At 47.1% G+C, this 23559-nt stretch overlaps 1 protein-coding gene and 1 long non-coding RNA gene across 2 annotated transcripts in view; both read left to right on the top strand.

Moving 5' to 3' along the window:
- The window catches only part of LOC140362691 (uncharacterized), a 573302-nt gene that overhangs the window by 116486 nt on the left and 433257 nt on the right, over positions 1–23559 (top strand). The gene's annotated exons all lie outside the window — the stretch shown is intronic.
- Positions 20717–23559, top strand: part of tshz2 (teashirt zinc finger homeobox 2) — a 107370-nt gene continuing 104527 nt past the window's right edge. The window contains exon 1 of the mRNA XM_072448836.1: positions 20717–20792. Coding sequence (XP_072304937.1) covers positions 20753–20792 — 40 coding nt within the window. The 5' untranslated portion in view covers positions 20717–20752. The remainder of the gene's footprint in view (positions 20793–23559) is intronic.

Below are 23559 nucleotides of genomic sequence, written 5' to 3'. Positions count from 1 at the left end.
AGGAGAGTCGAGAGAGTGGACGAGGAGAGTCGAGAGAGAGTGGATGAGGAGAGTCGAGAAAGAGAGTGGACGAGGAGAGTCGAGAGTGAGTGGACGAGGAGAGTCGAGAAAGAGAGTGGACGAGGAGAGTCGAGAGAGAGAGTGGACGAGGAGAGTCGAGAGTGAGTGGACGAGGAGAGTCGAGAAAGAGAGTGGACGAGGAGAGTCGAGAGAGAGAGTGGACGAGGAGAGTCGAGAGAGAGAGTGGACGAGGAGAGTCGAGAGAGAGAGTGGACGAGGAGAGTCGAGAGAGAGTGGATGAGGAGAGTCGAGAGAGAAAGTGGACGAAGAGAGTCGAGAGTGAGTGGCCCAGGAGAGTCGAGAGAGAGAGTGGACGAGGAGAGTCGAGAAAGAGAGTGGACGAGGTGAGTCGAGAGAGAGTGGACGAGGAGAGTCGAGAGAGAGAGTGGACGAGGATAGTGGAGAAAGAGAGTGGACGAGGAGAGTCTAGAGAGAGAGTGAACGAGGAGAGTCGAGAGAGAGTGGACAAGGAGAGGGGGAGTGGACGAGGAGAGTCGAGAGAGAGAGTGGACGAGGAGAGTCATGAGAGAGTGGACGAGGAGAGTGGAGAAAGAGTGGACGAGGAGAGTCGAGAGAGTGGACGAGGAGAGTCGAGAGAGAGTGGACGAGGAGAGTCGAGAGAGAAAGTGGACGAGGAGAGTTGAGAGAGTGGACGAGGAGAGTCGAGAGAGAAAGTGGACGAGGAGAGTCGAGAGTGAGTGGACGAGGAGAGTCGAGAAAGAGAGTGGACGAGGAGAGTCGAGAGAGAGAGTGGACGAGGAGAGTCGAGAGAGAGAGTGGACGAGGAGAGTCGAGAGTGAGTGGACGAGGAGAGTCGAGAAAGAGAGTGGACGAGGAGAGTCGAGAGAGAGAGTGGACGAGGAGAGTCGAGAGAGTGGACGAGGAGAGTCGAGAGAGAGTGGATGAGGAGAGTCGAGAGAGAAAGTGGACGAAGAGAGTCGAGAGAGAGTGGACGAGGAGAGTCGAGAGAGAAAGTGGACGAGGAGAGTTGAGAGAGTGGACGAGGAGAGTCGAGAGAGAAAGTGGACGAGGAGAGTCGAGAGTGAGTGGACGAGGAGAGTCGAGAAAGAGAGTGGACGAGGAGAGTCGAGAGAGAGAGTGGACGAGGAGAGTCGAGAGAGAGAGTGGACGAGGAGAGTCGAGAGAGAGAGTGGACGAGGAGAGTCGAGAGAGTGGACGAGGAGAGTCGAGAGAGAGTGGATGAGGAGAGTCGAGAGAGAAAGTGGACGAAGAGAGTCGAGAGTGAGTGGCCGAGGAGAGTCGAGAGAGAGAGTGGACGAGGAGAGTCGAGAAAGAGAGTGGACGAGGAGAGTCGAGAGAGAGTGGACGAGGAGAGTCGAGAGAGAGAGTGGACGAGGAGAGTGGAGAAAGAGAGTGGACGAGGAGAGTCGAGAGAGAGAGTGAACGAGGAGAGTCGAGAGAGAGTGGACAAGGAGAGGGGGAGTGGACGAGGAGAGTCGAGAGAGAGAGTGGACGAGGAGAGTCATGAGAGAGTGGACGAGGAGAGTGGAGAAAGAGAGTGGACGAGGAGAGTCGAGAAAGAGTGGACGAGGAGAGTCGAGAGAGTGGACGAGGAGAGTCGAGAGAGAAAGTGGACGAGGAGAGTCGAGAGTGAGTGGACGAGGAGAGTCGAGAAAGAGAGTGGACGAGGAGAGTCGAGAGAGAGAGTGGACGAGGAGAGTCGAGAGAGAAAGTGGACGAGGAGAGTTGAGAGAGTGGACGAGGAGAGTCGAGAGAGAAAGTGGACGAGGAGAGTCGAGAGTGAGTGGACGAGGAGAGTCGAGAAAGAGAGTGGACGAGGAGAGTCGAGAGAGAGAGTGGACGAGGAGAGTCGAGAGAGAGAGTGGACGAGGAGAGTCGAGAGGGAGTGGATGAGGAGAGTCGAGAGAGAAAGTGGACGAAGAGAGTCGAGAGTGAGTGGCCGAGGAGAGTCGAGAGAGAGAGTGGACGAGGAGAGTCGAGAAAGAGAGTGGACGAGGAGAGTCGAGAGAGAGTGGACGAGGAGAGTCGAGAGAGAGAGTGGACGAGGAGAGTCGAGAGAGAGAGTGGACGAGGAGAGTCGAGAGAGAGTGGACGAGGAGAGCCGAGAGAGAGAGTGGACGAGGAGAGTCGATAGAGAGAGTGGACGAGGAGAGTCAAGAGAGAGAGTGGACGAGGAGAGTCGAGAGAGAGAGTGGACGAGGAGAGTCGAGAGAGAGAGTGGATGAGGAGAGTCATGAGAGAGAGAGTGGACGAGGAGAGTCGAGAGAGAGTGGACGAGGAGAGTCGAGAGAGAGAGTGGACGAGGAGAGTCGAGAGAGAGAGTGGATGAGGAGAGTCATGAGAGAGTGGACGAGGAGAGTCAAGAAAGAGAGTGGACGAGGAGAGTTGAGAGAGAGTGGACGAGGAGAGTCGAGAGAGAGAGTGGATGAGGAGAGTCATGAGAGAGAAAGTGGACGAGGAGAGTCGAGAGAGTGGACGAGGAGAGTCGAGAGAGAGAGTGGACGAGGAGAGTCGAGAGAGAGAGTGGACGAGGAGAGTCGAGAGAGAGAGTGGACGAGGAGAGTCGAGAGAGAGTGGACGGGGAGAGTCGAGAGAGAGAGTGGACGAGGAGAGTTGAGAGAGAGTGGACGAGGAGAGTCGAGAGAGAGAGTGGATGAGGAGAGTCATGAGAGAGAAAGTGGACGAGGAGAGTCGCGAGAGAGAGTGGACGAGGAGAGTCATGAGAGAGAGAGTGGACGAGGAGAGTCAAGAAAGAGAGTGGACGAGGAGAGTCGAGAGAGAGTGGACGAGGAGAGTCGAGAAAGAGAGTGGACGAAGAGAGTCGAGAGAGAGTGGACGAGGAGAGTCGAGAGAGAGTGGACGAGGAGAGTCGAGAGAGAAAGTGGACGAGGAGAGTCGAGAGTGAGTGGACGAGGAGAGTCGAGAGAGAGAGTGGACGAGGAGAGTCGAGAGAGAGAGTGGACGAGGAGAGTCGAGAGAGTGGACGAGGAGAGTCGAGAGAGTGGACGAGGAGAGTCGAGAGAGTGGACGAGGAGAGTCGAGAGAGAGAGTGGACGAGGAGAGTCGAGAGAGAGAGTGGACGAGGAGAGTCGAGAGAGAGTGGACGAGGAGAGTCGAGAGAGAGTGGAATGGGAGAGTCGAGAGAGAGAGTGGACGAGGAGAGTCGAGAGAGAGTGGACGGGGAGAGTCGAGAGAGAGAGTGGACGAGGAGAGTTGAGAGAGAGTGGACGAGGAGAGTCGAGAGAGTGGACGAGGAGAGTCGAGAGAGAGAGTGGATGAGGAGAGTCATGAGAGAGAGAGTGGACGAGGAGAGTCGCGAGAGAGAGTGGACGAGGAGAGTCATGAGAGAGTGGACGAGGAGAGTCAAGAAAGAGAGTGGACGAAGAGAGTCGAGAGAGAGTGGACGAGGAGAGTCGAGAGAGTGGACGAGGAGAGTCGAGAGTGAGTGGACGAGGAGAGTCGAGAGAGAGAGTGGACGAGGAGAGTCGAGAGAGAGAGTGGACGAGGAGAGTCGAGAGAGTGGACGAGGAGAGTCGAGAGAGAGAGTGGACGAGGAGAGTCGAGAGAGAGAGTGGATGAGGAGAGTCGAGAGAGAGAGTGGACGAGGAGAGTCGAGAGAGAGAGTGGACGAGGAGAGTCGAGAGAGAGTGGACGAGGAGAGTCGAGAGAGAGTGGACGAGGAGAGCCGAGAAAGAGAGTGGACGAGGAGAGTCGATAGAGAGAGTGGACGAGGAGAGTGGAGAGCGAGAGTGGACGAGGAGAGTCGAGAGAGAGAGTGGACGAGGAGAGTCGAGAGAGAGAGTGGATGAGGAGAGTCATGAGAGAGAGAGTGGACGAGGAGAGTCGAGAGAGAGTGGACGAGGAGAGTCGCGAGAGAGAGTGGACGAGGAGAGTCATGAGAGAGTGGACGAGGAGAGTCAAGAAAGAGAGTGGACGGGGAGAGTCGAGAGAGAGAGTGGACGAGGAGAGTCGAGAGAGAGAGTGGACGAGGAGAGTCGAGAGAGAGAGTGGATGAGGAGAGTCATGAGAGAGAGAGTGGACGAGGAGAGTCGAGAGAGAGTGGACGAGGAGAGTCATGAGAGAGTGGACGAGGAGAGTCAAGAAAGAGAGTGGACGAGGAGAGTCGAGAGAGAGTGGACGAGGAGAGTCGAGAGAGAGTGGACGAGGAGAGTCGAGAGAGAAAGTGGACGAGGAGAGTCGAGAGAGAGAGTGGACGAGGAGAGTCGAGAAAGAGAGTGGACGAGGAGAGTCGAGAAAAGACAAGGAGGGTCCCAGCAGAGACGGGGATGAGAGGTCGAACAGAGAGAGGGAGAGTGGACGAGGAGAGTCGACACGGAGAGAACATGCAAACTCCACACAGAAAACGCCCTCTTCTCGCTGGTACTTTGGATTGAAGTGAAATTAGCGAAATGGAAACAAATGCATGGAAATCAGATGAGCTTAATCGCAATTAAATCCAATTAGCAAATATAGCAAAGACCGCGATTCTACACCATTCCATAAACAACTAAATGATTCTGTAACAAAAGCGTCCATCACTGTAGTTTAGACCTTTACAAAGCCAATTGTTCTTTATATACGGCCAAAGTTAGCGCCGATGTGTTTTTAGCCTCGCCGCGCGCTTGTTTCCCCCGGATCGATACCCGCCGCTCCGTCTTAATCAAGGAGCCGCTGAGGTGTTGGGGCCCGTTACCGCGCCGACATAAAGCGCGTTTTCTCTGAGCGAGCGCGGAGACGAGACACAGGGGCGAGCCGGCGTGAAGACGAGACCGACGGCGCGATTAGCCGGGATCGCTTCTATAGGGGCGGATTAGCGGCGAACGCGCGCACGCCGGCGAAATATTGACACCGCGACGACCGTAAAGATACATCCGGTGATTGACGGGCGGATTCCTGGCAACGCACGCGGGAATATTTTATTAACGCGCTGTATTTCATGTCGGCGAATGAAGCTGTTAAAACGACAGAGCGCGTTTGATAACGACGCGCGCGGAATCCCTCCGTTTCGAGTTGGTTTTATGGCGAAAGACGGTTAAATCATGTATACTAGAGGAAATATGGTTCGTTTTGGTCGAATGGGAAGAATACGATTCAGTTTTAAAGGAGACATATCAGTCTGGTCCACCGATTGTACAGGCTAAAAGTGACAAATTGGGCTTTTTTGTGGTATTTAACATTCCGTTTGTTGTAAATCCAGTTGCAACATTGATCAAAAATGGCTTGGAAGCAGCTCCATTGACTTGCTGTTTGAAACTCTTGAAATGAGAAGCTCCTCCTGTTCAAAACTTTACCTTAACAAACTGAGGATTTAGTTTTACTTGTTTTTATTGTTGAAAAAGAGCGGTGAAACATTCTGTATACTAGTGCGTTCCAGGCAACGTTTTCCCTCTTTTTCCCTCCTCTGACTTGCCCTGAAACCTGCTCAAACTCATAATTCCTGCTGGTGAACACGGAGATGATCGAGGGACTCACGTATGAGGCAAACTGTGGGACGTTTGTTAAATCCGACGATATCCTGGTATTCAAAGTGTTCAAAAGACATTTCCACGGCCTTTTAGCATTGTTTTACATACAAGCTAACTCAGCTGGAACAGACTGAAGTAGAAACACATAGAAGTTGAAGCGGGAAAAGTCTGAATCCTTAGAAGAAGTAAGAGACGTAGGAGATGCAGGAGATGTAAGCGATGTAGGCGAAAACGAGGATTTTCTGAGCACTCTAACCTCAAATATGGGAGTTAATGATGAGAGAACACCGTGATAACATGGCTAAAAGTTCATCAAAGTCATTCTTACTTCGTCCCCTTGAAGACAACAGCCACATCTAGAGTATTTACCATGTGTCGACATCTCCCCGAACACCTCGTGGACCTGATCCCGAACCCTTCCTCCATAAACCTCTGTACATCGCCCGTCGGCCCTCGCTCTTCCTCACCTCGCAGACCTTCCGGAGTTCCAGGTTCGCCCCGGCCTGTCAGTCGTCCCCCCGTCCCCCCACCACCACCACCACCGTCCCTCCCTTTCGCTTTCGTCCGCGTCGGCAGAGTGTCCACCCCGGCTTCGTCACTGTCCGTCCGCATCCGTCCCGTCTCCGCGGGCGGCTCGGGCGGACGGTCGCCATGATGGACGTTTCCAGTTCTCCTTCTCAGTGTCCATCACGCGCTCCCGGCTCGACGCGCTTCAGTCCGAGCTCCTGGAATCTGTTGACAGGTCGGCGGGTGGGTGGTCCGCGGTCGCGTCGCCTCGCATTAGAGGAGACGCGATCCGATTCTGACGGGAGCGATGTAGGTTGCCTGCCGTGCATAAATGCTCAATTGCGGTCGATCGATATCTCGCTAATAGGTTTTGAAAATTGAAAAACAATGCGAGCAGAAAGGATGCGGCGGGGGGGATTCTTTGAAACTCGAACCCTCGGGCTAAGTGGAGGTAGACGTCGTTTCGTTCCTGCGTTTGCCGTCTTGACGGATCGTTGTCAGACTCGGCGTTTTTTGTTTTCAGTTGCTGTCAGTCAATCTCCCGTTTGTTGCCGCAATTTGCTCCGATGAAACAGAACCGTTCGATGAGGCTTTTATGTTGAAACGCGTTACAGAAGTTTGTTTAACATTCTGACTGCGGCAATTTGTGAACCAGTATGTGTGTTTAAACTCGCTGTTTGTAGGTGATTGTTTGAGGACTTTTGATCACGATCGAGGACTTTTGATCACGATCGAGGACTTTTGATCACGATCGAGGACTTTTGATGTCCGTCTGTGAGAGTCAGATCTTTCACTCTGGAACTCCTCCAGGTTTCTACTTTTTTCCAAGGAGGTTTTTTCGTAGTTTTTCCTGGTCTAAGGACGGAGGATTCTGGTGAGGGACGAGAGTTTAATTTGTTTTTCACTGTCGCCCTCAGAGGCAACTGTTGTTGTGATTCTGGCCGTTACAAATATAAATTGAATTGAATTGATGAGGTGATCGAGGACTTTTGATCGTGATCGAGGACTTTTGATTGTTTGAGGACTTTTGATCGTTTGAGGACTTTTGATCGTGATCGAGGACTTTTGATCGTGATCGAGGACTTTTGACGAGGCGATCGTTAATCTTAATTGTTAGAGAAACAGAGGTAGATTTCCATTACTTGGACAGATTGTGCTCAACAACCTAAAGAGCGATAAAGAAGATTTGCGCAATCCGAAAAATCACTCGATGCACACAAACCTTATAAAGATTTGGAGCTAATAGTCACAGTTTTGGTTTCTGAACGCTGCTGAGAGTTTGAGATGTGCACGTTTTCTCTCCGAATGAGTCTAAAGAATTAACAAATCAAGCGGCGGGACAAGAAAGACTTAGTTATGCCCGTTGTGTCGTTAATATCTTCAGTTATCATTTTTATTTTGAGTCAGAAGGAACTGTCGTGATTTATTTTCACTTTAGGAAGTTTGTAGACAGCACTAAATAAATTACTCGTTTGTGGTTATTTGTGTTTTCATATATCCTCTCCTCCGATAACGTGGATTTTAATATCACCGAATTCAAATCTACACATTCTGAATCTGCTGTCGGGCTGCAACAATTTAGAATAACGATAATCGCGATTGAACTTTGCAAACTCTTCATCACAAAGATAAAAACAGCTGCATTAATACATAAGAATATCAGAAAAGAAAGAAGATTGATCATCACGTTTCATTCTTCATTATTCTCTCTCTCTCAGCTTCAGTCAGAATGTTTCAATCTCAACGTAAATTCAAATTAATATATGACAAATCAAAAAGACATATTGCTGATTGGTCGATCAAATCATCTCAATCAAACAATTTTCCGAAGCCGTATTGTTTTAATTCAATGTTGAATCTGCACTTTCTAACTTTATTTGACACATTCTCACACACGGTGACAATCAACGAAAGTGTGATGAAAGCTTTTGGAAGTATTTAGAAAAACTAAAGCGCACAGATCATTAACGACATATGAATATCCATCTTTTTTTACACGTTTGAATACTTTACTTTAACACACTCTGAAGCGCCCCCCACAGGTCAGACGACTCATTGAACTCAAATACAGTTACGGAATTTTGCGAAAAAATATAAACATTTGATCACAGAATAGCACATTTTTTAGGTTTATAATTCCACTTCCTGTTTGTATTGATGACATCACACTAGGAAATTACCCAGCAAACACTGGGCCAAAACTCATCTAATGTCACTTTTTTTTATTTGACAAATAAAAATATCTTTGAGCGACCATAGTTTGTTGAATCAATGTTTAGAGAGTCAAAAGTTGTTTCTTTGTGTAAATTCTGCATAAACTTTGACTGGAATGAGTGTCCCTAGTGTGATGTCACTTCCTGTCCCTGTTGTGATGTCACTTCCTGTCATTTACCACAGATTTTTCAACATTTTCTCCTCAAATTCCTTCTCGATTGATGTAAAACTATCATTTATATGTACAACAGGTATAAACACACCAAATAAAGCCAAAATTAGACAATCGTAAAAACTTGTCGTGGGCACTTTAACTTCCATGACGACGCCAAAGCAGGAGGCATTGTGGGTAAACCTCCTCTGTGCGCCGGTCTCTGGTCTCGAAGAGGACGACTCCAGCTTTTAATAAACATGTAATAAGAAGGAAAACAGCTGGCTGCGGCGCCACAGATGGCACCGTGGCTGGCACCGGCGCTGGCATCTCGGGGACGGGACCGCACATGCAGATGGCTCATTATTCCAGCATTTGGTTATGCATATTGCACAAAATTTTATTCCAATGCTTAACAACCAGTGTAAGTAATACAGGTGTTAGTGTTTTTCACGAGGAGTCGCTGAGACGTGAGCGGCGGTTTGGAGACGTTAGAGAAAGAATGAACGATGGAAACGTGAGCGTAAGGAATAAAAAAAACATGACATGCCAATAGTCCACCCCACGTTCATTGAAGATAATGAAGTGGTGGCTTGGTTCAGTCATAAAAGTGCCATTGTTGTTGGGTGAGAATACTTTTATTTCACACAAAAATGGATGAACTGTGAACCAGTATGTGTGTTTAAACTCGCTGTTTGTAGGTGATTGTTTGAGGACTTTTGATCACGATCGAGGACTTTTGATCACGATCGAGGACTTTTGATCACGATCAAGGACTTTTGATGTCCGTCTGTGAGAGTCAGATCTTTCACTCTGGAACTCCTCCAGGTTTCTACTTTTTTCCAAGGAGGTTTTTTCGTAGTTTTTCCTGGTCTAAGGACGGAGGATTCTGGTGAGGGACGAGAGTTTAATTCGTTTTTCACTGTCGCCCTCAGAGGCAACTGTTGTTGTGATTCTGGCCGTTACAAATATAAACTGAATTGAATTGATGAGGTGATCGAGGACTTTTGATCGTAATCGAGGACTTTTGATTGTTTGAGGACTTTTGATCGTTTGAGGACTTTTGATTGTGATCGAGGACTTTTGATCGTGATCGAGGACTTTTGACGAGGCGATCGTTAATCTTAATTGTTAGAGAAACAGAGGTAGATTTCCATTACTTGGACAGATTGTGCTCAACAACCTAAAGAGCGATAAAGAAGATTTGCGCAATCCGAAAAATCACTCGATGCACACAAACCTTATAAAGATTTGGAGCTAATAGTCACAGTTTTGGTTTCTGAACGCTGCTGAGAGTTTGAGATGTGCACGTTTTCTCTCCGAATGAGTCTACTGCTCCGATGTTTAAAGGTGCCATAACGTGCTTTTTTTCACGTTTCGTAGTCTATCCTAAGTGTATAATTTATAATAATAAGGGTTGTGCAACACCCTTAACATAATAGTTTAGAAATATCACTCAGACCTTGGACCCCCTTACCAACCCGGAAATGCAGACGGCTTGGTTTGATATTCGCCCCCACCCTTGTGAAGAGCGATCTGGCCGTGCCCAACCCGTGGCGTAGTCTCAGAGCGCGTGTCTGCCCCGCCCACCCGTGACATAGCTCCACAGCCAGCTGTCTGCTCCGCGCTGCGCTGCTCCTGCCGCGCGACTGAGTGAGAAACGATAGAACTTCAGATCAACACTACTTTGAGCCGAAATAAATCTGGTGTTTATGACGCGGCCCTGTGAACACCCCCCGTCAGTTTGGAGATTGGAGGAAAGGAGATAGTCTGTAATATAGCTAAACACTGCGGGAATCAATCAAAAAAACACCCTGGGTACATATATGAAGCACAAATAGCAATGTAAGAAGGTTAAAAGCTCTGAAAAGTCGATTTAGCATGTTATAGGACCTTTAAGGCCTGGACCGTGGAAGACTTGAAAATGGACAAATTCAACAAACAACGGAAGCAAAGACCACCAGAGTGAGCAGAGGATCAGCCGACCAGAGTAAAGTGGGCGTGTCTCGGGGGTCTCGAATGCAGGAGAATAAAGATGTGACTCAAACATGCACGATTCACTCCTAATACAACTTTGAGTTAATGAGAAGGGAAAACAATGAATCATTTGAATAAAGGTTAAATATGTATGAAATGAATGTATGTGAAAAGCTTTGATACTTTGAAAACATTCGTTGTCTTACAGAAACAGGACTTTTAAAAGTATTTACAAAGAAGGAGTTATTCAAATTAAATAGAAACAATTCAATTGAAAATAGTTCATCATAAAATAAGAAATTAAACAAAGCAATGACCAATATAGCCCTCTGACTGAGATATGTATCAAGGCTTATAAATCAGAACTTTCAAGGGAATAATATCTAAATTATATAAAGGTATTAACATGTTGGACAAAGAATCTACTAATTAAACTACAAGTAAATAATAAAAAATAATAACAAATAAAATAATAATAATAATAATGGGAAAAGAGAGGGCAATTTCATTTTGACGGATAAAGAATGGGAAAGTATAAGTACATCTCAGTAAAGAACCAAAAAATCACATGTTTGGAGGGAATTCTGTTGGAAAAATGTGTCAGTTTCTTTGCAAAACACCATGTCAAAGTGCTCATCATTCACACGGGAATTCTAACTGTTGGAGAAACTGTGGCAGCAGGAGCCAAACCATTCCCATGTTTATCGGGACCGACTCCTGTTGCTCGGAGGTACTGGACCAAGATGAAGAAAGACTGGATTTCAGAACTACATATCTGGGCCTTAAAACTCCCGCCATGGACACAGTAAACGGACATCTCACACTTCCGACGGCAGGAAAAAGGCCCACGCAAAAAAAAATGGACGACACAAACTGGCGGCCCGGGATTATTAAGTAGAATTATGTAGGACTCTTCTCTGTGTCACGTTCTTCGCTTTGTTCTATGAAAGAATCTTGGCTGAGCAACATTTTAAAGACGTCTCGTAAATCGGCTCTTTTTATTAATCCTTTCCGTCAATTCCCGTGGCGCCCGCGCGACCCGCCTTGTCGTGTGTGAGCTGTCGCGATTGCGTGCGTCAATCCTCCGGTGGCGTTCTCGGAGCCCTTCATTCTGAAATCAGCCATGAATAATGAAGCCATTTCACAGGGCCCTCTTAACCGGGGAAGAGGAAATAGGTCAAGCGGCAGTCTTACACATTGTTTCGACTGGGCGTTATTGGGTTAAAACCGGAGCGGGACAATGTGCTAGCTTATCTGCGCGGCCCGTGTAGCGCACCGAGGGAGCGGGCGGCGAAGAATGGCTCTGCCCACGATTCAAAGCGGCCGTCGGGATGAGTTTCGTCTCGGCGACGGCGGTTTGGGTTACACCTCCGGTCGAGAGCCCATTCTACCTCACATAAAGCCGCGTAACGGGAGACCGGCTGAACCCGTAACCCGCGGCGACTGGAAGCGTCAAATCAGATCCGTCACCGTCTTTGTCGTTTACAATGTGCTCGGCGTGTTTCAGTGTTCTGATTGCTGTGCTGCTGTTGTGATTGCGGCCGAAACGCTGCACATTAAAGATGTTTTTAAGGAAATTAAGGCTCTGTTGTTTTATTTTACGTTTATCGAGGGCGTTGTGACGTTTTGTATCGTGGGCCGGTTTGGAAATGCAGATGAGGCTCAAAAATGACATCGAAGGTGGTTTGTCTGGAAAATCTGTCTGTATTTTCTTTTAAACAGATCGATATCAGTGAGGTCATCATTTTCATGTCCCAGAGTTCAGATGAGTGTGATTGACAGGTGGATAAGCCATTCAGGGACACGCGTGGTCCCTCCGTGATCAAAACAAATATGGCTTTTTTGTAGTGTCCTTTTTTTTGTTGTATTTTTCGTGCTTTTTTATGTTGTTATTGTAATTTTTTTGTTTTTCACTAAAAAGCAAAAATATATTGAAAAATAAATAAAAAATGGCTGCTTATGGGATGAAAAAAAAGGGAAAAATGATCACTGTGACTGAAAAACATTGCGTATTTCTTCAGAATCAATGAGCAAAGCACAAAACACAGTTAATCTGAAGCAAGAGAGGTTTATTAATGTTCTAAACGAGCAATGAGCTGCTTTGTGCCACATGCAACACTGAAATAAACAAATGTGATTGCTCGGTTCTGTCTGAGTTTGGCTCGAGGTGCGACGGAGGGCGGGTCAAGTATCATTTTTAAGTAAATCATCAGTTTTGTTATTCCACTTCTGTTCCTAATCTGTGTTTCTGTTCCTTCTCTCATCTTATCTTAACCAGACTCACTCTTCATACAGAGCTGAAGAAGTGGTGCTCGGGGTCAAAGGGTCACGTCTCTGAGCCACATCCACATATTTGGCTTTTGAAAACACTGCTCGACGGAGAGGACATTTTTAAGCCCGCGACGTTTGAAAAACAAAAAATCTCACTTTTCTTCAAACTTTTCCCAGGATAAAATTCGCAGTTACCTTCTGCCCGGTGGTGGAGTGGTTAAGTCACAGCGCACATATGTCAGGCGCCGTGAGTTCAAATCCTGACTCCGACAATTTACTGAATGTCCTCCCTTCTCTCGCATCCCCCATTTCACACTCACCTTTCCTGTCTAATACATTAAATAAAATCTTCGAAAAATAAAATAAAATAAAATAATCTCAGTTACGTTTGCGTGTTTCTATTACAAAAATTAAATTTGCTAAATCTCAAAGCGTCACAGAAAGTATCATTTGTGATAAAGTACATCAGACATTTGATGAAAAAAAAATGAAAAACTTGTCTCGGGTCAACAAGTATTTTCTCAGTAAAACCTACCGTAATTTCCAAACTATAAATTGCACCTTTTTTCATAGTTTTGGCCGGGTTGCGACTTAAGATAAGACTTATACTTATTATTATACCTATATACTTATACTTGCATTCCGGAAAGACTTATATGTGATATTATTTGTTATTTTCACACTTGCAACCTCATTTCATACTCCAGAGCGACTTATATGTGTTTTTTTTCTTCTATGTTATGCATTTTTTGGCTGGTGCGACTTATAGTCCAGAAAATACGGTAGTCCTTCGTCGAAAATGCAAAGTGTCCAATGCAAAAACAAATAATGCAAAATACAATAGTAAATACATGAACCAGGCGCTGATGTCCCCCACATGTGTCTGAGTGACTAAACCTCATATAAACCATATTCCGAGATATTCTGAGGTCAATCCCGATTTTTCCATTGAAATCACATCATCTTCCACTTCACAAACGTCTTCAAGGATTCACGTGTCATCAGCTGATGTTCAAACACTTTCAAACGTTTCTCACAGTGGGAAAAAAAACCACCCGCAGTAATTATCCGGCGCTGGTCTCGATGAAAGCCGAACAATGCACTACATCTGAGCCTTTTTTTTTAAAGGATTCAAATTTCACTCAGAAAAAACGACGATTGAAGCGCGCCTTTTGTCACTTTTCAAAGCGTAACGGAAACACAAGCAGTCGAGAGCTTGATTTGAAAAAAAACCTCACCGACGCCGCGCACGAAAACGCCACCGCACGACGGTGCCTGATTGACACTTGTTTTCAAATAACGTCGCGGTGAACTGGAGTAGGTTTCGGGGGAAATGACAGGTTTGACGGATGTTCGGTCAAAGTAATCACACGGAACGCAGCGCATTTAAACAGCGCGAGTCGCACGATTCAAGAGTTTTACATGTCTTGAAGTGAATGTAGCCGTTTTTTCCGTGTTTCAAAAGCAAAGGCAGTGATTTTTCCTCTCGCTACGAGCTCGGTTGGAGGGTTTTGTGGGACGGTGTTTTGTCCCGGGGCGAAACGTCGGAGATGACATTCCCCCCACCACTTGTTGTCACTCATAAATGTCGATGAACAGAAAAAACGCGGCGCCGTGGAGACTTCGGGGAGACTGCGCGGAGACTTCGGGGAGACTGTGGTTCCTGACGCAACTTTTTACCGTCTTCTGACACCAGGTTTGAGTTCGGTTTCGCCGCGAGGGTTTTTTCGACACGCGAGCGCGCAGACTTTTACGCCCGTGGACGAGCCTGTGAGCGATGTGTTCAGCTGCCAAGACGATATCGACGCTCTGTTTTACTCGCAGCAAAATGACAAAGTGTTTGCTCTGTGTTTCTGTGGAGATTTGTCAATATTGTCACCGCTTAAAGTACAGCTCAGACTTTCATGTTGACTTTGGTTTTCTTTGCACTTTTCAGTAGAAACACTAACATAGGTAATAATTGGGCAAAATAGGACAAAATAAATCATTGTGATGTTTTTGGGGTTTGTATTGATGAATGTCCAGTTTTGATTTTTAATAAATGAAAATGTGAAGGGAATTGTGAATTGCCTCTTTCTATCATTCCTCTCGCTTCTTAAAATATGAGACAATTAAACTCCTTAAAAAATGGCTTTCAATGTTCGTTTCTGGAACATAAACGATGCAGACTTTTATTAATTGTTTTTAATATAGAGAAAAGATCAAACTATAACGACAACGTGCGCGAAAACTGAGTGAAAGAGGAAAGTTGGACTGCTACGAATGCGATTAACTACTGTATTTTCAGGATCATAAGTCGCACCAGCCAAAAAATGCATAATAGAGAAGAAAAAAACATAAGAGTCGCACTGGAGTATAAGTCACATTTTTGGGGGAAATGTATTTGATAAAATCCAAGACGAAGAACAAACATTAACTCTTGAAATGCAGTTTAAAATAATAACAGATGAGAGAACATGGTGAATAGGTGTACGTATGCTAACGCTAACACCTTCAGCTACATGAGGCACAGACAGAACTGTGGTAAGTGTCTGGTATGTTAACGTAACATATGAACAGTTCTTCAGATAACTATAGCATAAAGAACATGCTAACAAGTTTACCAAAGCATCAGTTTTACCCCAAATCACTAAATCCATTGAATTCTTCTTCCTCTGTGTCACTTCTAAACAACTCCACAAACTCCAGAGGAAGAGGAAGTGCAGATTCTTCTTCTGCGTCGCTTAGAGCCTAGAGCGCCCTCTTGTGGTTGTCAGTGTGAAAATAATGAATAATATCACATATAAGTCGCTCTGGAGTATAAGTCGCACTCCGGCCAAAACTATGAAAAAAGGTGCGACTTATTGCCCAGAAAATATGCATATATTGGATACACAATCTGTAGAATTTAATGTAACAACGCCATTTTTCCCATATTAGAACCATCAAAAAAATGTACTCTTTTTTTTTTTTATCTAAGAGTCTAATTTTATGTGTTTGTTTGATATGTATTCCGTATAACAAGATACACCTCAATGTCACAATAATATTAAAATTCAATATGTCGGGATTATTCTCCAGGCTCCTCCCTGTTTAGTGTCCGTGTGACGCTTCTGGACGATTCAAACATCTGTGTGTGTTTCACCAATAACCAGAAGTGTCTTGCCCAAGGACACGGCGGCCTGCAGTGACGGTCAAACTGCCAAGCTGGCAATAAACTAAATCGGGACTTTTTGATCCATACAACACGTTTAAACCAGGAGTTATAGAGAAGTTATAAAAGTAAGATAAGATCACAATAGAACAAAACGGATAAATCAGTTTTAATCGACTGAACAAAGCAGGATAATCCCGACTAATCAACCACTAAAATAATCCTTCTTGTTAAACCGGGTCTCAAAGTTGACACCGTTCTAGAAATTAAGATGTTTCAACGAATCTGATGTAAACGGTTTGAGCAACAGCATCTATCTTGTCCTGAGCTCTGATTGGCCCTGCACAAAGGGAGGAGTTATGCCTGGAACTTGCCCTGCCCTCGTTTAAAAGTCTCGTGTCGTTAAGGCCTTTTGAGGTCCGGCCACCTCCACCTCAGAGCTGTCAGTTAGCATTGGCCTAGTTTGATTTCTGCCAATGTCTTATGACGCTATTGTAGACTGAGGGGAGGTTGTATCTTAGACCAGGGGTTCCCAAAGTTAACCACGCAACCAACTCACACAGGAAAATGAAGTAGAAGCCTGTAATCATTTCAAGTTATAAAGATGATAAAATTAGGTTCATTTCTGTGTATTTTAATAGATTTTAGTAGTAGTAGTAGTAGTAGTAGAAGTTTATTTATCCGACCCAATGTAATACTGAAAAATAATGTTTTCAATACGAAAATAGATTTAATACAGTGTCAGAATTTTTAATTGCAAAACTAAATCATCTCGTGATCCCCAGCTCATGCTTGGCGACCCCCCGGGGGGTCTCTAGCCCTGCTTTGGGAACCACTGTCTTAGACCACATTTCTATTTAAAGGAGAGTTTCTTTCTTTCAAACCTTCTCTTCCCCTGCTTAAGTCGTTGCCTGTCACTGTCTTCAGACGTGTGATTCGTGGCTTTTGGATGAAGATTCACATCCGAATATAAACCAACTAAATAAAAACAATCATCTCTGACTCGACTGCTGAAACAATAACGTGGAACAGTCCGGATCTACAGCCCTGTTTGAGGCCCTGTTTGAGGCCCTGTTTGAAGCCCTGTTTGAGGCCCTGTTTGAGGCCCTGTTTGAGGCCCTGTTTGAGGCCTTGTTTGAGGCCCTGTTTGAGGCCCTGTTTGAAGCCCTGTTTGAGGCCCTGTTTGAGGCCCTGTTTGAGGCCCTGTTTGAAGCCCTGTTTGAGGCCCTGTTTGAGGCCCTGTTTGAGGCCCTGTTTGAGGCCCTGTTTGAGGCCTTGTTTGAGGCCCTGTTTGAGGCCCTGTTTGAAGCCCTGTTTGAGGCCCTGTTTGAGGCCCTGTTTGAGGCCCTGTTTGAGGCCCTGTTTGAGGCCCTGTTTGAAGCCCTGTTTGAGGCACTGTTTGAAGCCCTGTTTGAGGCCCTGTTTGAAGCCCTGTTTGAGGCCCTGTTTGAGGCCCTGTTTGAGGCCCTGTTTGAAGCCCTGTTTGAGGCCCTGTTTGAGGCCCTGTTTGAGGCCCTGTTTGAAGCCCTGTTTGAGGCCCTGTTTGAGGCCCTGTTTGAGGCATTGTTTGAGGCCCTGTTTGAAGCCCTGTTTGAGGCCCTGTTTGAGGCCCTGTTTGAGGCCCTGTTTGAAGCCCTGTTTGAGGCACTGTTTGAAGCCCTGTTTGAGGCCCTGTTTGAGGCCCTGTTTGAGGCACTGTTTGAGGCCCTGTTTGAAGCCCTGTTTGAGGCCCTGTTTGAGGCCCTGTTTGAAGCCCTGTTTGAAGCCCTGTTTGAGGCCCTGTTTGAGGCCCTGTTTGAGGCACTGTTTGAGGCCCTGTTTGAAGCCCTGTTTGAGGCCCTGTTTGAAGCCCTGTTTGAAGCCCTGTTTGAGGCCCTGTTTGAGGCCCTGTTTGGTACGTCCTGGCTGTCACACACACGTTTACCGTCCACAGTCTCGGGTCAGACCGGGACTATGACCAGGCTCAGGCCGAATTGATGGATGGCTCCGGCTCAGCTTCAGTTCAGGGGAGGTCTTCGGTGCCAGTATCACGGTGGACATGAGTGACACGCACAAAGAGGCCAATGGAATATTATCAGGAAGCGGCTTGTAACAGGCGCCGGGAGCGTGTTGTCTTTCCCCGATGAACTCATCCATCACGGCTCCTCATATTTGATCAGGAAGAGAAACACAGAGAGAGATAGAGAGAGAGAGAAGAGAGGAGAGAGGAGAAGAGAGAAACACAGAGAGAGAGAGAAAGAGAAGAGAGAAGAGGAGAGAAACACAGAGAGAGAGAAGAGAGGAGAAGAAAAGGAAAGAGAAACACACAGAGAGGAGAAACTAGAACATTTCACAAACTAGAACCACACCCTTTTCTGACCTGAGGCGACACCTCCAGGGCGTGGTGCACATAGCTCCACCCACCACAGGCTTTAGTTTCACTTCTACTTCTTATTTAAGGTACGTGTTTGAATATGATGTAAATATAAGTGTTTGTAACTGTACGTCATCATGCCCCCTCTTCCTGTGTGCAACAAGTAATCCATCTCCATGGAGACAAGAAGGCCAAGTTACAGTTCGGATCTGTGGAGAAGCGAGCCCACTGTATGAATGCATGTTTTTCAAAGTATTTGTTCACAATAAAAAACACCTTGATATGATACAATGTTCCACACTGTGGAACATTGTATCATATCATCTCCATGGAGACCAGGAGGTGGCAGATCCTCAAACAGAAATGTTACATAGTGCACCTTTAATAGACTTACCTGTGTAAGAATGCCCTTTGGTTTGGTCCCCAAACCAAGTCCTGGACCAAACCCTAGACTCAAAAGGGCTTCATGCACCAACAATCTGATTCTGAACGGATCTGATTCCATAAAGAGAAAATGATAAAGATTTGAAGAGATTTATCATGAATGTACTTTGTTTTCCAAAGAGTTACTTTAACAATCCACTCGTCATCAGGAGTTTCTGATCTGATTTCTCCTCTTGAGAATCTAAAATATCACAGCTAATTATTGTGACATCACATTATTCCAGTTGTCAGATTTGATGAACTACACATACCATGATTTGAGTAATCTGATTTCTTTCTGATTTTGCAGGTTTTGTAAAAAAGTTAAACTAACTTGACAATGACGACAACCATTTATGAGAACATTCTAGAGATTTGGGAGTTGATCTAAAAATCCTCAGATTGACGCTCTTAACGCTGCTGCGATTTCTGCTGCTACAAAAATAAATTGAATTAAAAAAAGTAAATTGAAAATTGAATTGACACGTGTCAAACCTGGACCAGATCAAGTAAGAATGTGTGAAGCTCTGTCTCTGAACACAAACCAATTCAGATCTGGGCCTAATTATGAGGTAATCTGATTATACTGGAGATCAGATTTCACTGTCAAAACCCGACGCAGCTCTGGCTCCTCCCACAGCTCTGGCTCCTCCCACAGCGCGTCATCAGAGCTGAACACACACATGCTTTTTACACACACTGTCAGAGCTTAATTGTGCTTCTTAATTAACGCTTTGCTGTGTCTCAAACGTGGCCTCCGAGCACACGTCCCGCACCCCCCCCCGGTCCTCGCCCTGTTCCTCGTCCCGGTCATCGTCCCAGTCATGGTCCTCGTCCCGGTCCTCATCTCGTCCTCCAAAAACTTTCTTTCTCTGATCGTGGCGCAGGTGGAGTGGAAGCAGCAGAGTGTGTGTGTGTGTGTGTGTGTGTGTGAGGACCAAATGAACAAAAGCCTACTCTCCCTCTCTCTCTTTCTCTCTCCCTCCTCACTTCCCCCTCTCTACCTCCTCTCTCCCTCTCCTCTCTCGCTCTTCTTCCCCTCTCTCCCTCCCTTCTCTCTCCTCACTCCATCTCCTCTCTCTCCTCCTTCCCCCTCCCTCCTCTCTCTCTTCTCTTTCTCTCCCTCCTTCCTCCCTCTGCCCTCTCCATCTCTCTCTTCTCTCCCCCTCCTCCCTCCTTCACCCTCTCTCTCTCCCTCCTTCCCTCCTCTCCCTCTCCTCTCTCTCCCTCCTTCACCCTCTCTCCTCTCTCCCTCCTTCACCCTCTCTCTCCCTCTCCTCTCTCCCTCCTTCCCTCCTCTCCCTCTCCTCTCTCTCTCCCTCCTCTCCTCTCTCCCTCCTTCCCCCTCTCTCTCCCTCTCTCCTCTCTCCCTCCTTCACCCTCTCTCCTTCCTCTCCTCTCTCTCTCCCTCCTTCCCTCCTCTCCCTCTCCTCTCTCCCTCCTCTCCTCTCTCTCCCTCCTCTCTCTCCCTCCTCTCCTCTCTCCTCTCTCTCCCCCGGTGCTTTTCCGTGGCCCCTGCGCCTTTAATAAACTCGCGTTATCTAGTGTAACAAATGTCTGCTGCCATCATCAAGTCCGCGCGAGGAGGGAGGAGTTTTTAATGTTCAGTTTGTTCTGCGGGATCGATGTCTGCTGCTGCTGCCATCGCCTCCTCTCCTCCTCTTCCTCTTCTTCCTTTCCTCTTCCTCCTCTTCTCTTCCTCTCCTCCGCACCGCGCGTAATAACCCTCCACTTCCACTCCCGTTCACGCAGACCCCCGTTACGCGCGCGCGGTACCTGCTCGTTTCCCTCTGTGACGCGCGTCGGGCTCACGTGTCTGCGGCGCGCGCGCGGGGCGGAGGAGGAGGAGGACGCGGATCCGACGGGGGTGTGGGGATGGGGGGTGGGGGGTGCAGAACGGCTGGCACGGCTCGCCCCCTGTGGCCGCTTTGGCTGCTGTAGCGGGGAGGAACACGGTACGGGAGACACGGGAGTGAAACGGGAGAAACGGGAGGAGAAGACGCACCGCCGCGGGCTCGTTCCGCGTCTTTCCTGTCGCGTGTGACCGGCGGATCTTTTTGCCTCTTTTTTGTTCTTTTTGTTCTTTGATCTTTTACCTCTCAGAGAAAAGCGACGCGGAGAGACTCGGAAGAGAGGCGAAAGTGGAGCGGCGAGACGCGGTGTGTGCGTGGACTATAGCCCGCATCCGCACGCAGCCGCACGCGTCCACCTGAGCCATGCCGCGGAGGAAACAGCAGGCGCCGAAGCGGGCCTCCGGTGAGTGCACACGGGGCTTTCTCCCGTTTCTTTTCTCCGATCTTTGCAGTTTGCCTCTGGACTTGTCTCTGCGTGAGCTGCTTTTTGTGACGCTGGGTTCCGCTCCAAACTTTTGCCACGCTCGTCGTTGCGCGGGACTATACTCGACTGTCACGCGGGACTGTACCCGACTGTCACGCGGGACTGTACCCGACTGTCACGCGGGACTATACTCGACTGTCACGCAGTTTTATAAGAGAGTGTGTGTGTGTTTTTTACACGCACAAGTTTGAGTTTGAGCGCAGTTTGGGACGTATTCTGATTTTGTGCCACTGTATTTGCTGTTAATTAGGATTTTCACGTTGGATTTTAGTCTTATATTTGGTGGAATTCATTTTATTTTAATTTATTTAACTCTGATTTCGTGCCACATTTAGTGAAGTGTGTTTTGAAATCACCTCTCGCCGCTGAATTATCATCGCTGTTGTAACTCTTCATGTTAATGTGCAATACGCGTAAAAACACAAGTGCTAAGCCCACTTTTAAATCAAATAGCAGAAATAAAAGTATCTTCTCTTAACAATAGAATCCAAACAAGGTTGATTGAAGAGGGGAAAAAAAAGAAAAAGAGGTGCAAATTGAGGTTTGATCCGGATAAATCGGCCCCGATCGCGGCTCTCTCCCGCCGCTGACTGATGACAAAGTTAGTGTTAAACTAATGCGTGGCTGTCGCGGTCCGTGGCGTGTGATTGGACGCAGCCGCGCGAAGGGGGGGAAGGAAAACGCGCGTGAACTCTGCGTGAACTCTTCATAATCTTATGGACAAATGGAGAACGGGACACACATTCGCTCACACACACACACACACACATGCAGCACATCCATCCACCTCTGCTGCTGCTGCTGCTGCTGCTGCTGCTGCTGCTGCTGCTGCTGCTGCTGCTGCTGCTGCTGCTGCTGCTGCTGCTGCTGCTGCTGCTGCTGCTGCTGCGGCGGTTGCCAGATCCCAGACCATTACGCACACACTTTGGAGCCAAGATACCATTTCTCCCGGTCGTTTTCCCACCGCCTTTCGCCTCCGTTAATTGCCCCTCTCCGTCCGTAAATGGCATCGAATTGTGTCGCTAAATTTGGTCTTTACCCGCGCGACGTTTCCCTGACCGTAACGCTCGATGCTGGTCTTTTGTTTGTCGTGATTTCGTTGTCCACTACGTTATTTTTGGAGGGTCGTAGTCGACGGCGGCGAAAGCTCCCGAAGCTACGGAGTGTGTTGGCGATCGGAGCGAACGCCTGACCCGCGCGAACGCCTGACCCGAGCTGCTCAGAAGGTCACAAAGTCGTCGGATTTTGCGCAGAAATAACAGTTTGCGCTGGAAAAGCTCGGTTAAACTAGGTGTTCGCATGTGAAAGAAAAGAAAGATAAAAGGCTGAATAAACTCTCAAATCCGTATAATCAACTATTACAAACGTTGGTCGCCATTGACCGATTAATCGACTGAGCGACTAAACACTTGGCAGCGTCTTATTACTTTTCTTAACTGTGGTTTTGTCTTTTCTTGCTTTACATTGACTGTAGAAAGAATTGCGCTGCTAGATTTTCACTTTTTCTTTTGCATTTTTGCTCATGACACTTTATTTATGACAATTCTTGTCGTTTTCACGTATTCGCTCAACGAGTTCAACCAATCTTGCCTCTCAAAACGTAAATACGCGTCTTCCCTTTTCCATACCTGAAGTTTAATCCTTATTTGTATCTTATTACTGTCTATACTTTAATCTGACGCTACTGTACACACTTTATACTCTTTTTATTCCATTTTTTTATGTATTTGCTTGAACACCACAACCGTGAACATGCATCTCAAAAAACCTCCACGAGCATTTTTCTCCCTTTTCGTTTCTGGCAATTTCCCCCCGATCAAAGCCCAAAGTTATCAGTCTTTATTACGCTACGACCAGATGGCGACTGTTCCTTGCCAAACATTAGCGTCCGCTCGTACCCGTTCGAGATACCGACGCCGCTTATCGCCGAGAACACGCCGCCGAAACCCTTCCCCGTCCGTCCGTCCCTTTCCAATGCCCTTGCCGTAATTTTTCATACGACGAACTTAAGTGATCCTTTATTATTATTATCTTTTTTTTACAAGCCTTCCCACCGCCGCGCATAACGTGTCGAACTCGGCGAGGACGGAGGAGCCTTCCAAAAAAAAAAAAAAACCCCGACTTTCTTCATTGTTGAGGTAATTGTCTCCGCTCTTGACAGCAACATTCGTCAGCGGCTTAATGGTCAATCAAAAGTTGGCAGGCAGAGTGTTTTCATTCTTTTCCACCGCGCACTACATTAGGAATACTTAATCAAAACGTCTCGCGGTAATGGCTGCGAAGAGTTCACGACTGACTGATCCGTTGTCTTCTTCTTCTTCTTCTATCCGCCCGCACGCGCCCCCGTTATTTTTTTCGTCGCGCGCGGGCCCCGGCGATAAACAAATTGCGCGTATTTCATCTCCGAGACCCCGGATTCGATGCGCTATCGAACCCGCCGAAGGCTCGTTGTCATTTTCTTCTTTTTTTTTTTTCTCAAACACGCCCTCCTCTTTCCCTTCCCTTCTCATCCCTTTCTACCTCCACCTCCCCAGACGACTCCCTCCCTTTCTTCCGTGTTCGTGAAGGCTCTTTGCAGCTGTAACTCATTTCGCTTGATGACTTTACTGGGGTTACAGAGAGTGACGACAAATTGATTACCTGGCAGAGCGCGATGTGGAGAGCAGGAGACGCCGCCTGACAGTCA

This window comes from Eucyclogobius newberryi, unplaced genomic scaffold (assembly GCF_026437365.1).
Source record: "Eucyclogobius newberryi isolate DKJ021-1_F unplaced genomic scaffold, fEucNew1.0.hap1 SCAF_17, whole genome shotgun sequence".
NCBI lineage: Eukaryota > Metazoa > Chordata > Actinopteri > Gobiiformes > Gobiidae > Eucyclogobius > Eucyclogobius newberryi.
The sequence above is the reverse complement of the archived record's forward strand: the minus strand, read 5'-3'. Positions and strand labels throughout refer to the sequence as shown.